At 62.1% G+C, this 14,173-nt stretch overlaps 1 protein-coding gene across 5 annotated transcripts in view; it reads left to right on the forward strand.

The window, feature by feature from the left end:
* KCNH2 (potassium voltage-gated channel subfamily H member 2) overlaps nt 1-14,173 on the forward strand; it is a 32,637-nt gene that overhangs the window by 14,044 nt on the left and 4,420 nt on the right. For 3 of the 5 annotated variants that reach the window (XM_058723819.1, XM_058723818.1, XM_058723820.1), the window contains exons 3-9: nt 3,784-3,948; nt 5,046-5,501; nt 6,073-6,284; nt 10,668-11,096; nt 11,569-11,956; nt 12,254-12,453; nt 12,903-13,155. In XM_058723819.1, coding sequence (XP_058579802.1) covers nt 3,784-3,948; nt 5,046-5,501; nt 6,073-6,284; nt 10,668-11,096; nt 11,569-11,956; nt 12,254-12,453; nt 12,903-13,155 — 2,103 coding nt within the window. Of the gene's footprint in view, nt 1-3,783; nt 3,949-5,045; nt 5,502-6,072; nt 6,285-7,836; nt 8,238-10,667; nt 11,097-11,568; nt 11,957-12,253; nt 12,454-12,902; nt 13,156-14,173 lie in introns of those variants that run through there. The other 2 variants (XM_058723821.1, XM_058723823.1) reach the window with 2 other exon arrangements.

Genomic DNA, 14,173 nt, shown 5'->3' on the forward strand with positions numbered 1-14,173 from the left:
GCATGACCTCTGTTGGCTATTAGGATCCGAGGCACAGAGGAACCTGTCAGTGTATGGCTATTAATCAGCCGTGGCCTCCGCTTTCATTGTGTCCATCCCCACAGGGCCCGGGGTGCCCCGAGCTCCGGGAGGTAGGCAAAGGCTGGACAGCCAGCCGTCAAGTATCTTCAGCTGGGGCTGGGGGTTGTGTGGGGGGGTGGTGGTGTGGTGGTGGTGAATGGGATATTCATTCATCCCTCAAGCCCTGCGGGGTGGGCGTGATCCCCGCCCCCCCCCCCCCCCCCCCCCCTTACCCACGAGCACCCTGAGGCTCCAGGAGGGTAGGTGATTTGCCCAAGGTCATCCTGGAGCAGTGAGCAAAGGCCAGCTGACCGCACAGCCTGCCACCCCCCCTCCTTGGCACTAGGGAACCTCAGAGCCTTTCTGTGGGCAGTGTGGGGTTCCTGCTGCTCCCCTCCAGGCTGTCCCTTCCCGGAGCGCTCCGCGCTGGTGGCCTCGGGAGAGTTGGCCGTGCCTGCCACAGAGTGGCTTTCCACGGAACTGCAGCCTGGCCCGGCTCTGGGCCCAAGTCAGCCTCTGCTCCAGGGGGAGCTGCCCTGGGGGCAGGGCAAGGTCGGAAGCGGGGGAGGAGGGAAGTGCAGGGTCCGGGGGTAGGTAGGAGTGGGTCTAGGGGAGGGTGAGGCGCCCTTCTGTGTGTGCAGTGCCAGCCCTGGAGGCAGCTGAGCCGTGGACTCTCTGCATTTCTTTGCTGGGAAGTTGTGTGAAGGTCAGAGCCCCACCACCCACAGGCTGTCCCTGGGCCCAGCCCTCGACCTGTCTGAGCTTCAGCTGCCCTAAGGGACGCACACTTGCCATGATCCCAGCCAGTGATGGGATGGGGATCGCTGGCAGATCTGGAGAAGAGCTGGGGAATGGGCGGCCTGACAGCCCGTGGGAGACCCAGCCAGCCCAGCAGGGTGGTGGGAGGAAAGTAGAGCCTCAGAGAGCCCTGGCTGACTTGGGGCCACTAGCTTTCCTTCCTTCCCTGTCCCCTTGGAAATAGCAGCTGGAGCCTCCCTCCTCACCCTCATCCCTGCAGCCCTCAGGCAGGGCTCCAGTTCACATTTTTGGAATAACCAGGGCTTTGACAGGGTTATTTGAAAGGAAAAATTCCTTGAATGTCGACCAAGGGAGAGGGCCAAGGGGGCTCTGCATGTCGATGTCTGTCTAGAGTGGGGAGCGGCTCTGTACTGCGAGGGGGCTTCTATCTGGAGTTTTGGCGGCCCGGCAGGCGGTGGGGTGGCGATTTGGGATGCCACAGTCCTGGGCTACCTGAGTGACAGCATGCATTTCTGGCTGCCTCTCTTCAGAGAAGCCTGAACTGAGTGGGCGTGGGGTATTGAGGCCTTGGGTTCAGACTCCGAGGCTCTGTGTTGGGGGCAGAATCCCCAGGCCATTCTCGAAGGGTTGGGCTCATCTCCATTTCAGACTTTGGACTTCTCTGAGACGAGTGTCCCCGGAGGAACCGAGGAACGAGAATCAGGGGCCTGGATTACTGGGGTCCCAGGGATGGGTGTTGGGGGTCTTGAGGGCTCAGGTTTCCTGGTCTCTGGCCTCTCCTTAGTCCTGATGAGGACCAGTCCCTGTTCAGGCCGCCGGCCATCACCATATTAGGGCATAAACTCTAGCCGGGCTGCCTGGGTGCCAAACGGTCTCCAGCTGGACCCGGCCCCCCTGCGGCTCGTGACACCGCAGTGGGGCTTCAGCCAGGCCATGTCATAGGCCAGGGGTCAGGGGACAGCTGCTGGAGGGAGACCCAGACAGAGCCCTCAGCTCAGGTCTCCCAGGCTGAGCCGTGAGGGCAAGGATGCGGTGAGTGGAAGGACTTTAGGGTGGGGTGCGGAGAATTCCTGGTCAGCACTTCCCCTGGCCCAGCTCTCCCTGCCCCCCCCCCCCCCCCCCCCCATCCCTTATCCCAGTGCTGTCCTGTTCCGGTTGGTTTCAGAGGATGGCGTCAGGAGTGCTGATCTGCCTCCCTCTCCCGGCCTTGTCCCCAACAAGTCCTCCCCACACTGGGAGCATCTCCTAGGACTCAGGCCCTTTGTACCTGGCCTGCTGGAGGCTCAGCCCTCAGGGCCTTGTTGGCAGGCATCTAGCACTAGCCCAAGTCCAAGTCTGGAGGCTGCGGGGGGGTGGGGGGGCAAGTTTGTTGGCTTCTTCCTCGACTCAGTTCACCACCCACACTTCCTCTCCACCCTCCTCCTTCCTGACCTCACCCTCACCATCAGCACTCCCCCATCCCTCACACCTGCTGCCGGGCCTGCTCTCTGGTGCATTGTTTTAGGTGCTAGGCCCTTCAGAGGGGACAACCGACCCCGACCACCAGACCGACCACCAGACCGACCACCAACTGTGGGGAGTTAGGTAGGCCCCTGCCGTTCAGAGAAGACAGATGATCACGGGGGAGCCAAGGCAAGGAAAGCAGTTTGGCCCAGAATGAGAGGAAGATGAGGAACGTGCGTCTGGTCCCTGTTGGGTCCATAAAGAAGGAGGAACAGAGTGTTTACGCGCCTTCCTGTTTCATCCAGGAGCGCTTCCTGTGGGTGGGAGTTCTGAGCTGGGCCTCAGAGGCTGAGAGTGGTCACTGTCAGAAATGAAGAGAGAGAAAGGTGAGGGGCGGTGCCCTGGGCCAGGAGCAGAGGCAGACTGGGTATACTGGGCCTGGTGCACTGACCTCACCTGGTGCAGGGGCTCCGGTGGGCAGAGAGACAGAGATTGGGAGGGGAAAACAAAAGTCAAGGGACAGAGAGAACAATGAGAGACAGAGAGGAAAGGTCTGGAGGCCACGCTTCTCAACTCTCTGCCAAAGGGTTACTTTCCTTTATGTCTACATGTCATAGACCAGCCGTCTTGTGAACTACAAAATCACACGCGTGGACGTTGTGGGAACCCCACATTGCTGTAATGGTTTTGAAACTCTTGCCCTCGACTGGTGAACGCAGCTTGTGGGTCGGCATAGCAGTTGGGGACTCATGTAGGGAGAGCAGAGTCAGGGTACCTGTTAGTCCCTCACCGTGTTCGGCACGTGTTGACTTACTTCCTCTTTACAACTCATGAGAAAGGAATTACTATCATTCCCATTTCATAGGTGAGGAAAATGAGGCACAAGGAGGCTACATAATTAAAGATAAAGCAAAACAAAACAAAACAACTGGAAGCTGGATGCAGAGATCCTGGGCCTGAACTCCGCGGGCTCACCTGCTGTGCTGGGCTGCCTTGGGCGAGGGAAGGCAAGGATACATCGAGAGGATAGGGAGGGAGACAGAGAGAGGGCTCCACAAGAAGCGGTGAGCAGGCAAGCACGGGGCGCCTGGGTGGCTCAGTCAGTTAAGCGTCCGACTTCGGCTCGAGTCGCAATCTCACGGTTCATGGGTTCGAGCCCCGCGTGGGGCTCTGTACTGAGAGCTCAGAGCCTGGGGCCTGCTTCGGATTCTGTGTCCCCCTCTCTCACTGTGCCTTCCCCACTCACGCTCTGTCTCTCTCTGTCTCTCAAAAATAAATAAATGTTAAAAAAATTTTTTTTAAAAGCAGCAGTGAGCTGGAATGGACAGATCGAGGGAGGGAGCTCGGGATGGCAGGCCCAGGGCAGAAGGAGGGGTCGGTGCAGGAGACACTGGAGAGGATGGGCCGGGAAATGTGGCCGAGGGCCGTGGGGGAGCCATGGACTGGCCCCTTTGGGTCCCGTTCTGCTGTGCCCACCTGAGGGGCCCTGGGGTCACAGTGGCCACGTCCTCCACTCTGCAGGGAGCTGCTTCCTGTGCCTGGTGGACGTGGTGCCCGTAAAGAATGAAGACGGGACTGTCATCATGTTTATCCTCAACTTCGAGGTGGTGATGGAAAAGGACGTGGTGGGGTCCCCGGCCCATGACACCAATCACCGTGGACCCCCCACCAGCTGGTTGGCCCCGGGTAAGTGTAACCATACTCTCAGGTCCCTTTCCTGAGGCCTTGAGGTTACCCAAGGTCAGTGCTCTGCAGGAAGTGGTGTTGGGGTGCCCCTTTCAGAGGCTGGGGAAAGAACACCAAGGATCTGGCCTAGGCCCATCTGGCTCAGGAGGGACAGACAGGGCTGGGGTGACAGACTGAGCCCAGATTCACGGGTCTTTGGGACAGGACGTACCTGGTTTCCTAGCCTTACCTGCTTGGGTTCCTACCACAGCATCTCCTGGGAGTGGTCCTCTCTTCAGCCCCAGGAATGAGAGATTCACCCTTCCCACATGGCCTTGGCCATCTTGGAGCAGCTCTCCTGCTCATCAGAAGGGCCCTGTCTCTCAGGGATTCAACTCCCTCTCTGTGTCGCTTCTGCCCCCTGGGCCTTGATCCTGGACTGGCCAGCTCCCTGCTCTGGCCTTGGCTGACTGAGGATTTGAAGGGAATGCTCACCCACCATGGCCGGAGACACAGAGGCCTCACCTCATGCTCCCGTAACACAAAGGCTCCCCCCCTGCTCCATGATGTCCTTTTTGGGTTTCATTTTAATTTTTCCCCCTGGCAAAAGATTCCACCTCTTGGCTTCTCAAGCGCTGGGAAGGCAGTGTTAATAACCCTGGCCTTACCTGTTCTGCAGGTACTGTCTGCAGGATGGCGGGGGCATGGCCGGAAGGCATCGCTCCTCCATGCAAATGCAGGCTCTGCCATTTACTTGTGAGTTGCACAACTCACGGATGCCTAAATTTCCTCAAGTCTAAACAGGGGATAATGATACCCACCGGCATCGTGAGAGTCAGGCAAAGTGTATATGGAGCCCACTGTGACCTGTGAGGCTCAAGAAACGGTAGTTTATTATTGTCAGAGCCTTAGATAAGATCCTATGCCGCAAGCTGTTTGAGACTTGAGTTCTGTGCAGCGGGAGTGGGGGTGAAGGTGTGCCGCCTGCCTGGGGCTCCCCGCCTCCCTCCCCTCAGTGGCTGTGGCGCCAGCTCCCAGGCCTCCCTGCCTCCCGGCTGCCCTCCCCCACCCCCTCCCCCCCCGTCCCCCGTGGCCACCCGCCTCTCTTCTCCCCGCAGGCCGAGCCAAGACCTTCCGCCTGAAGCTGCCCGCGCTGCTGGCCTTGACGGCCCGGGAGTCATCGGTGCGGCCCGGCGGCAGCGGCGGCGGCGGCGGGGGCGGCGCGGGCGCCCCGGGGGCCGTGGTGGTGGACGTGGACCTGACGCCGGCGGCGCCCAGCCGCGAGTCGCTGGCCCTGGACGAGGTGACGGCCATGGACAACCACGTGGCAGGGCTGGGGCCAGCGGAGGAGCGGCGCGCGCTGGTGGGCCCCAGCTCACCGCCTGCCTGCGCGCCCGACACGCACCCCTCACCCCGGGCGCACAGCCTCAACCCCGACGCCTCGGGCTCCAGCTGCAGCCTGGCCCGGACGCGCTCCCGGGAGAGCTGCGCCAGCGTGCGCCGCGCCTCCTCCGCTGACGACATCGAGGCCATGCGCGCCGGGCTGCCCCCGCCGCCGCGCCACGCCAGCACCGGTGAGGGCCGCAGCACCCGCTGGGGCCTGCCCCGTTCGTTCGTTCGGGGCCCTCAGCTTCCTCCCTCTCAGCCTGGTCCTGTGCGCCTGGGAGATGGAAATCCCATTAAGCACTTACTTAATCCCATTAAGTGGCCTTTTACTCCATTAAATGTCCATTCATCCCATTACATTCTTCCACTGGCAGAGCCTTTGCTGGCTGGTGGAGCTCGCTCTCCCAGGATGGCCCGGAGCAGGGGTGGCCATGGGGAGTGTGAAGGGCAGGAGAGGCCTCTGGGTCCCAGCTACCATCTGGCCCTTGGGCGGGTGCCCAGGGCCCACTGAACAGACGTTTACGGAGGACCATCTTCCTCCATCACCTCACTGCTGTGCCATGGCATGCTTCCTTACAGTGGCAAGGACTCTGGCCTTGTTCTCAGTGACTGCCTGTCTCCTGAGTTGGCCTCACTGACTCACTGTACCCCACGGCCTAGTCCACACCCAGCCTGCCACCCTGACCCGGCTCTCCCCTCCACTCCGGGGGCCATGCACCCCTGCCTGCCACCCTGACCTGGCTCTCCCCTCCACTCCAGGGGCCATGCACCCCCTGCGCAGCGGCCTGCTTAACTCCACGTCAGATTCCGACCTCGTGCGCTACCGTACCATTAGCAAGATTCCCCAAATCACCCTCAACTTTGTGGACCTCAAGGGGGACCCCTTCTTGGCTTCGCCCACCAGTGACCGGGAGATCATAGCACCCAAGATAAAGGAGAGGACCCACAATGTCACTGAGAAGGTCACCCAGGTACGTGGCTAGCTCCCTGGCTCTCCTCTCACCCTGGAGGAGCTTGGAGGGGGTGGGAGTGGGCTGTGGTCAAAGGGGGGTGGTGGAGGGGCCTGGTCCGTGAGGGCCTCTGGAGGGTGGGCAGACCCCCTGGCTGGGGGTGGGGGTGGGGGATTGCAGAGCTGGGGTGAGAGACAAGTCTGAGAGGTCCTGAGGAAGAGAGACTTCAGGGGAGAGGAGGGGAGAAGAGGGGAGGGGAAAGAAGGGGAGGAAAAGAGAGAGGAAGGGAAAAGAGAGAGGCAGATACAGAGAACAGGTTGATGGGGCACGGGAAGGACAAGGCAGTTGAGACAAGGTGGGCTGGAGAAGGCAGCCATAGGGACGCGATGGGGTCTGCTCACTGGGTGTGGTGAAGGAGGTATGGGGTGGGCTAGGGGCAAACTTACAAGAGACTTCAAATGAGAAGCGGCCACGGAGGTCAAGGTCAGGGGTCTTGATTCTTCTAGGCCGACGTGATAAGCTAGATGGAGGTGGGGGGGTCCTGTGCTAGGGCTTGAACGGCTTGGAGGTATGCATCCCTGTCCCCAAACCACGGGACAGGGGAGGGGAGGGTATGATGGTGGGTGCCCTGATACAGAGGGATTAAGTCCCAGAGAAGACCACCAGCCTTTGGGGGCACTGCCCAAGACCGTCCGGTGGCAGGACCAGCCTGGTCTCCTGGTCCCCCGGTAGCAAGGTTGCTGGCACCACCCCCCACCGCCCAGTCCGTGCCGACTCCTTCATATTCTGGCCTTGGGGGTGGGGTGGGGGAGAGGGTCCTGAGTGGGGATGCCTGCAGTAGGTGACGAGCCCGGGATGGTGGGGGCTCCTGGGCCGCACCTGCTGAGCCCCAGTCTCTGTTGCCCCCTCCTGCGCCTTCCTCGGCAGCTCCTTGAGTTGGCCCGAGAGAGGGAGCTGCCCCCTTTCGCCCGCTGTTGTCGCTGCCAGCCTCCTTGGCCCTCCTCCTGGCCCTGCTCCCGCTGCCTCTGGCTCTCTGGGTCCCTGCCAGGTCTCCAGCCCCTTGGCCTTGACTCCAGAATGTTCCCCCTCACCCCAGGCCCCATATCTGGTTGCCTGCCCCTCTCCCCCTCCTGCCTCTGCCTCTCGTTCCCACCTGGAGCCCCGGTTGTCTGCCCTGCTCCTGCGCCCGCGCCCGCAGCCTGTGCCTGTCGTGTTGTGGTCTGTGCTTTTGGTCTATATGTGGCAGCGTGCGTGTGTGTGTTCTTGGCTTTGCCTGTCACCGGGCGGTCTCTCCATCTCTGGGTGTCGGTCTGAGTCTGGCTGGCTGGGCACTGGACCGGAGGGGCGGGGGTGTCGGGGAGACCATTAATCTGCGGTGACAGGCCTGGCTGCCGGGGGGAGGGGGAGGGGCGCGGGCTGCGGGAGCGGCTGCAGCAGGAGCCCTGATCGGGCCGCGGGGGAGGGGGCCGCTGGCCAGCCCAGGCAGGGCGGGGGAGCCCAGTGTGGCGGGGGTGGGGGTGGGGGCCTGGGAGGAGGGGCCGGCCGAGGAGCCGAGGTTCCGACCGCGGAGCTGCTGCTGGGCTGGCGGGCGGGCAGGGCGCAGCACGTTGGCAGCGGGGGGCCCCGCACCGGGGGGCCATGGGCGGCCCGAGCCAGGCAGGCTGCTGTCCACACTCACTGCCAGGGTGACCCCAGCCCCGGGGCCCAGCCCCAGCGACCCTGGCTTCATGCCAGAGACGGCCCTGGGCGCCAGGCCGCCAGCCTCTGGGGTGCAGCCTGGGCTGGGACTGCTGCTGGGGCGCAGGTGGGGCGCTGGCCAGGCCCTCGGGCTCCAGAGCAGGCAGGCTGGGGGGAGCCAAGTCCTCCATGGCGGCCCCAGCAGGGAAGGCGAGCGGGACAGGGGCTCTGCAGCCCAGGGCCCAGAAAGGCCGGGTGAGGCGGGCCGTGCGCATCTCCAGCCTGGTGGCCCAGGAGGTAGGTGACCCTCCCCCCCCCACCCCCAGCCACTCCCCCTCCTTCCCTGGGCTGGGGCACTGAGGCAGGCGGTGGCGAGGTGGCAATTGGGTGCGGCCTGGAAGGCTCTGGCTCCGGGGCTGGGCCGGAAGAGGGCTTCTGAGAAGCAGGACGGTTCGGGGGAGCCGTGGGGGCTGCTGCTCTGCTCAGCCCACCGCTGGCCCCTTGCTCGCTCTCCTCCAGACCGGCTGCGCCCGGGTGGACAGTGCTTCTCTTGCCAGGGCTTTCCCTCTGCCATGGCTTCCCTGGCCCACAGTCCTGACTCCAAATGCAAAAGGAGGAGAGGAAGAGGAATGAGATGGGTGCCCAGAGACGATGACGGTGGGCGAAAGGGGAGGAGGAGGAGAGGAGCACGGTGGGACAGTGAGAGGGCTGGCCGGCGCAGCCTGGCCCTGGGGCTCTAATGCTCCCCACTGTGTGCCGGGGTGGGCCCTGAGGTGGGGCAGGGAGGCTTGGGCTGCTTCAAGGGTCTGAGGAGGGTGGGGGTCAGAGGCCACTGGATGGCAGTGAGGGCAACCGGAACTCAACCACCTGGATCACCTCTTCCCTGGCAGCCTGGGGTGCTGGTGGCTGTGCTGTCTTCCCCCAGGTTGATGATTCTGTAGGCACCTCCTGGGAGTCACCTCTCTGCTCCCAGGGGCTTCTGTCAGCCTGGAGCAGGCTCAGGGCAGTGGGAGGCGGCTTAGGAGTGAGGCTGAGAATCCCACCCACCACCTGCACCTGACTCTGCTTTGGCTCCTGGGCTCCTCCCAGCAGGGGAGCAGGTGTGGGTGGGAAGAAGCCCACCCACAGGTGAGGACCCGGGATTTGGCTTAAATAAGCGTCAGTATTCTGTGGGACCACGAGTCAAGGGGGGTTACGTGCCTGGCCCAAGGCCGTATGGTAAGCTGGTGGTTGCAGAGCAAGGCCAGGCCCCTGTAAGGTGTGGGTCCAGGCCGTGAGTCCCAGGCTTGCCCCGTGTGTGTGTTGTTGTGCACTGGGCCTTGCTATGTGTGGACTCTGGGGTGGGGGTAGGGTCACTGCTGTTGGCCTCTGAGGCTTGGGGATGAGCCCCATCCAGGGGCAGGCACCTTCTTCCGCCCGTTGTCTGTGGGAGCCCTGGCTGGTTCCATTTTTTCAATCCTCACGTGACCAGTGAAAGGCCACTGCTTCATGCTCTCTGCCTTAAGGAGCAAAGCAGCTAGGGCTGAAGGCAGGGCAAGACACATGCTTCTTCCCGTCCCCCAGCCCCCAGCTGCTCCCCCCTGCCCACATCATAGGTCTCTGGAGCTGCCCATATCTACTTTAGGGTGGCCAAACCCCTAACCATGGCCCATCTTACCTTCCAGTTACTTCCTCTAAGGAGATGGTCTCCAAACAGCCCATCTGGTGATGGTGGGTCCAGGGGATCCCCAGCTTGAGTATGAATGGGAATCTTTGGGGGTTCCATCCACCCCAACTGTCCCCAGCCCAGAGGCCTGAGGATGTGGGGCCCCGGCACTCAGTGCTTCTTGGAACAGGGCCAGTAACCTTGGTTCTAAAGGGGCTGGCTGAGGCCTTGGGTTTGGCTCCCAAGGGTTGGCAGAGCTAAGGCTGGAGGGCCTAGTGGGGGGGGCTCTTGGGTTGAGTCGGATGTCTGTAAGAGAGGATTCTCGGGGGCAGGAGGGGGCAACGGGGGACAGACAGGCTCCTGGCCCATTGTGGGAAGGCTGGCCTCAGTCCTTCCTAGTTTGGCTTGGGAAGAGAACGACACGGCTGCCGCCACCTGGTGTGGATGGCAGGCCTGCCTCTGAGAGGGCAGGATGTGAGGTGAGCCTGTGCAGGACTGGGTGTGACACTTCTGAACATTTGCCTGTGTGCGTGTCGGTCTGTGTACACGTGGGCATGAGTATGGCTGGGTTAGGTCTTCCGTGGGCCTTTGTAGGTGTGTGGGAAGGCAGAGCTTGAGGGCTGCCCTGGGTCTGGGGAGTGGTGCGTGCGTGCGTGCGTGCGTGTGTGTGTGCGTGTGTGTGTGTGTGTTGTATATGTGGTGTCTGGGGGCAGTGGGCAAGGTCACGCGGTAGAGTTCTAACCATAGCTATGGGTGTGCATAGCTGGTGGGGAGTAGCACGTCTGGGTATCACTGCATGGTGCTCCGAATTCAGGTATGCAGACAGCAGGTCCACGTGCCCCGTGGGGAAGTGGAGCCCCTGGGTCACGAGGTGGTCACTGACTGTGGCCACTTGGCCAAGGGATGGGCATTCCGACTGAAGCTTGTCGGCTTTCCCCCTTACCCTGCTTGGTCTCTTCCCTGGAGGCCCAGCAGAGATGTCATCTGCTCCCACCCTGGAGATCTCACGCCCTCCCCTGCCCCGGACTCCAGTGGGACATCATCTCCTCACTTCTGCCCTCCCACCCTCCCTACCGGTCCAGGTCCTGTCCCTGGGGGCTGATGTGCTGCCAGAGTATAAGCTGCAGGCGCCTCGGATCCACCGCTGGACCATCCTGCACTACAGCCCCTTCAAGGCCGTGTGGGACTGGCTCATCCTGCTGCTGGTTATCTACACGGCCGTCTTCACACCTTACTCGGCCGCCTTCCTGCTGAAGGAGACGGAAGAGGGCTCCACGGCCCCTGACTGTGGCTACGCCTGCCAGCCACTGGCCGTAGTGGACTTCATTGTGGACATCATGTTCATCGTGGACATCCTCATCAACTTCCGCACCACGTACGTGAATGCCAATGAGGAGGTGGTCAGCCATCCCGGCCGCATTGCCGTCCACTACTTCAAGGGCTGGTTCCTCATCGACATGGTGGCCGCCATCCCCTTCGACCTGCTCATCTTTGGCTCTGGCTCTGAGGAGGTAAGCTGGCCGGGAGGCCGAGGCCGGGAGGGCACCTGGAAAAGGAGAGAAGGTGAGGGGGTACAGGGGGTAGCTGCCCCTTGGCCACTGTCCCTCTCCAGGTGAGCCACTGCCCAGGCAGAGGGCCAGAGAGGCCGCCTTTTTGTCTTTGTCCATCCAAAGAGGCCGCCATGTTCTAATCACACAGAAGTGGCCTGGGAACTCGTGGGGGTTCTAGGCGGGCGCCTAAGGGTGGGTGTTGTATCTTCCAGAGCCCCATTCTCACCGGGGGAACCGTGAGCCCCTCTGTCACAAAGATGAGCCCTTTTGTCACAAAGCTAGGACAAAGATTAACGGGACTCTGTGCCGGGCTTAGGGAATGGGAGCTTCCGTCATTAGGAGGTCCTGGGAGGAAGTCTTTGGGGATTTGACTTCCGGTGCCCCCTGCCTCCTCGCCTCTTCCCACACTGAACGTCTGTCCCCCACCCCGCAGCTGATCGGGCTGCTGAAGACGGCGCGGCTGCTGCGGCTGGTGCGTGTGGCGAGGAAGCTGGACCGCTACTCGGAGTACGGGGCAGCCGTGCTCTTCCTGCTCATGTGCACTTTCGCACTCATCGCGCACTGGCTGGCCTGCATCTGGTACGCCATCGGCAACATGGAGCAGCCACACGTGGACTCCCGCATCGGCTGGCTGCACAACCTGGGCGACCAGATCGGCAAGCCCTACAACAGCAGCGGCCTGGGAGGCCCCTCCATCAAGGACAAGTACGTCACGGCCCTCTACTTCACCTTCAGCAGCCTCACCAGCGTGGGCTTCGGCAACGTCTCCCCCAACACCAACTCGGAGAAGATCTTCTCCATCTGTGTCATGCTCATTGGCTGTGAGTGTATCCTCGGGGGCGGGGCGGCCCGGAGTCTGGGAAGAGCCCGAGATGGGCCAGAGCAGGGGGGGGGGGGGGGGGGGGGAAGCCCTGAGACCACCAGCAGAGCCTGTGTGGGGGCTGGGACACCAGGCGGGGACTCAAGGCAGAGCCCAAGGGCACGGGGACCTGGGCTTCTGGGTTTGTGCGTCTCTCGTGCGTGCTTCCACGGAGATGTGACTGCGTGTGTCGTCGACCCGGTGCAGGGGCGGGCGGGGTCCCTCGGATGCTGACGTCCCCACTCACCCCCGCCCCCAGCCCTCATGTACGCCAGCATCTTCGGCAACGTGTCAGCCATCATCCAGCGGCTGTACTCCGGCACTGCCCGCTACCACACGCAGATGCTACGGGTGCGGGAGTTCATCCGCTTCCACCAAATCCCCAACCCCCTCCGCCAGCGTCTCGAGGAGTATTTCCAGCACGCCTGGTCCTACACCAACGGCATCGATATGAACGCGGTGAGGCCGCTCGGCTTCGCTGGTGGTGGGCTGGAGGGAGCAGGGTCACAGTGAGACTTCCCTGGATGCAGTGAGCACGTCTAACGGCGTCACGTTCTTTGGTTCAGGCGGTCGCGGTGCTAGTGCCTAGAAGGACCCTGAGAAGTACGTTCTGCTTTTGATGGCGGAGCTCGGAGCTCGTGTACTGGGAGAACTCTCACTGTGGGGCGGGCCCAACAAGGCCCTTCCGTACAGGCAAAGCATTTAATCCTTACAACAGCCCCAGGCAGGAGCTGGTCTCTACACTTTACACTAGAGAATGGAGGCTGAGAGCAGGGAAGCATCCTTCCCGGAGGGCGAGCGAGGGCGCCCAGCTAGAAGGGGTGGACTCTCTGATGCTCCTCTCAGGGTCTCGGGGTGGGGGGTGCGGTGCCTGAAGACAGCGTGCTGAGCCAGCCCAACGCCCCCAGGTGCTGAAAGGCTTCCCCGAGTGCCTGCAGGCAGACATCTGTCTGCACCTGAACCGCTCGCTGCTACAGCACTGCAAGCCTTTCCGAGCGGCCACCAAGGGCTGCCTGAGGGCCCTGGCCATGAAGTTCAAGACGACACATGCACCGCCAGGGGACACGCTGGTGCATGCTGGGGACCTGCTCACCGCCCTCTACTTCATCTCCCGGGGCTCCATTGAGATCCTGCGGGGCGACGTTGTCGTGGCCATCCTGGGTACGGGGCTAGGTGCGGGGGACCGGGTGCTAGGTGGAGGCCTGGAGAGCTCTCAGGACACAGTTGTTGGGGCCGTGGACCCACTCCTGCCTGCAAGTAATTCACCTGAGCTTAGACCCTCCACGGGGGGGGGGGGGGGCAGTGGAGAGGAGCCCCACGTGGGGCGGGGCTGCTGAACTCTGAGGGTTCTTAGACTCTGTTCCCTACAGGCTCTCCCCACAGGCAGCGACGCTCTTGCTTCCTGAAAGCAGGACCAAATGCAGATACTCCAAAGTGGGCAGTGGAGGGAGGTTATGCATCTGATTTTACTAAGGAAATTTACTCAGTTCCCTGCGGCCTCAGGTGATACAGCCCAGCCCAGCCCAGCCCTCACCATCTTCAAAGCAAAGGGAGTCTCACCCCTCTTTCCCTCCCAGCTGTGCCTGGGCAGGGGGCTTCCTGTCCTCTGCCTGTCCTTCCCTTGGCCATGTGCCTCAGGGCAGATGCATCACAGGGGGCCATTTTAGATTTTTATTTCTCAGTTCAGTCAACACCTATACTCACCCCACAAACAGCCCGAACACAACGACAACCCAAGTTTCACTATGTAACACTTAGCTTTAGTGCGTGTGATACATTCTGGTGTCTTCTGTGCTGTGATCAGCTTTGCTATCCTATTTTCTTTTGGTAAACAAAAATGCTGGTCTTGTTTCGCTGCCGTGTTATGACCTATAGCTTGAAGGGCCCTGTTTATGAGGGTGCAGTGATTGGCCAGGATGGTGTTTGGGGCATAGGGTTTGGAGGGGGGTAAAAGTGGACTTAGAACCCAAGGAAGCCAGGGCCATGGGCAGAGAGGGGTGTATCCAGGCTGGTCCCGCTGGCCGGTTCCAGTTGTTGTAAGGCAAGGAGGTCCAAGCCCTCTGTGCCCCCACGGCACTGATGGCCATGCTGAACAAATCCTGCTTTGGGGAGCAGCGGGGAGATGGGGCTGGCTAGTGCCTCCCTGGCTCTGGGGGCTGGGGCTGGTGGGTGGGTGGCC

Source organism: Neofelis nebulosa, chromosome 4 (assembly GCF_028018385.1).
Source record: "Neofelis nebulosa isolate mNeoNeb1 chromosome 4, mNeoNeb1.pri, whole genome shotgun sequence".
Lineage (NCBI taxonomy): Eukaryota > Metazoa > Chordata > Mammalia > Carnivora > Felidae > Neofelis > Neofelis nebulosa.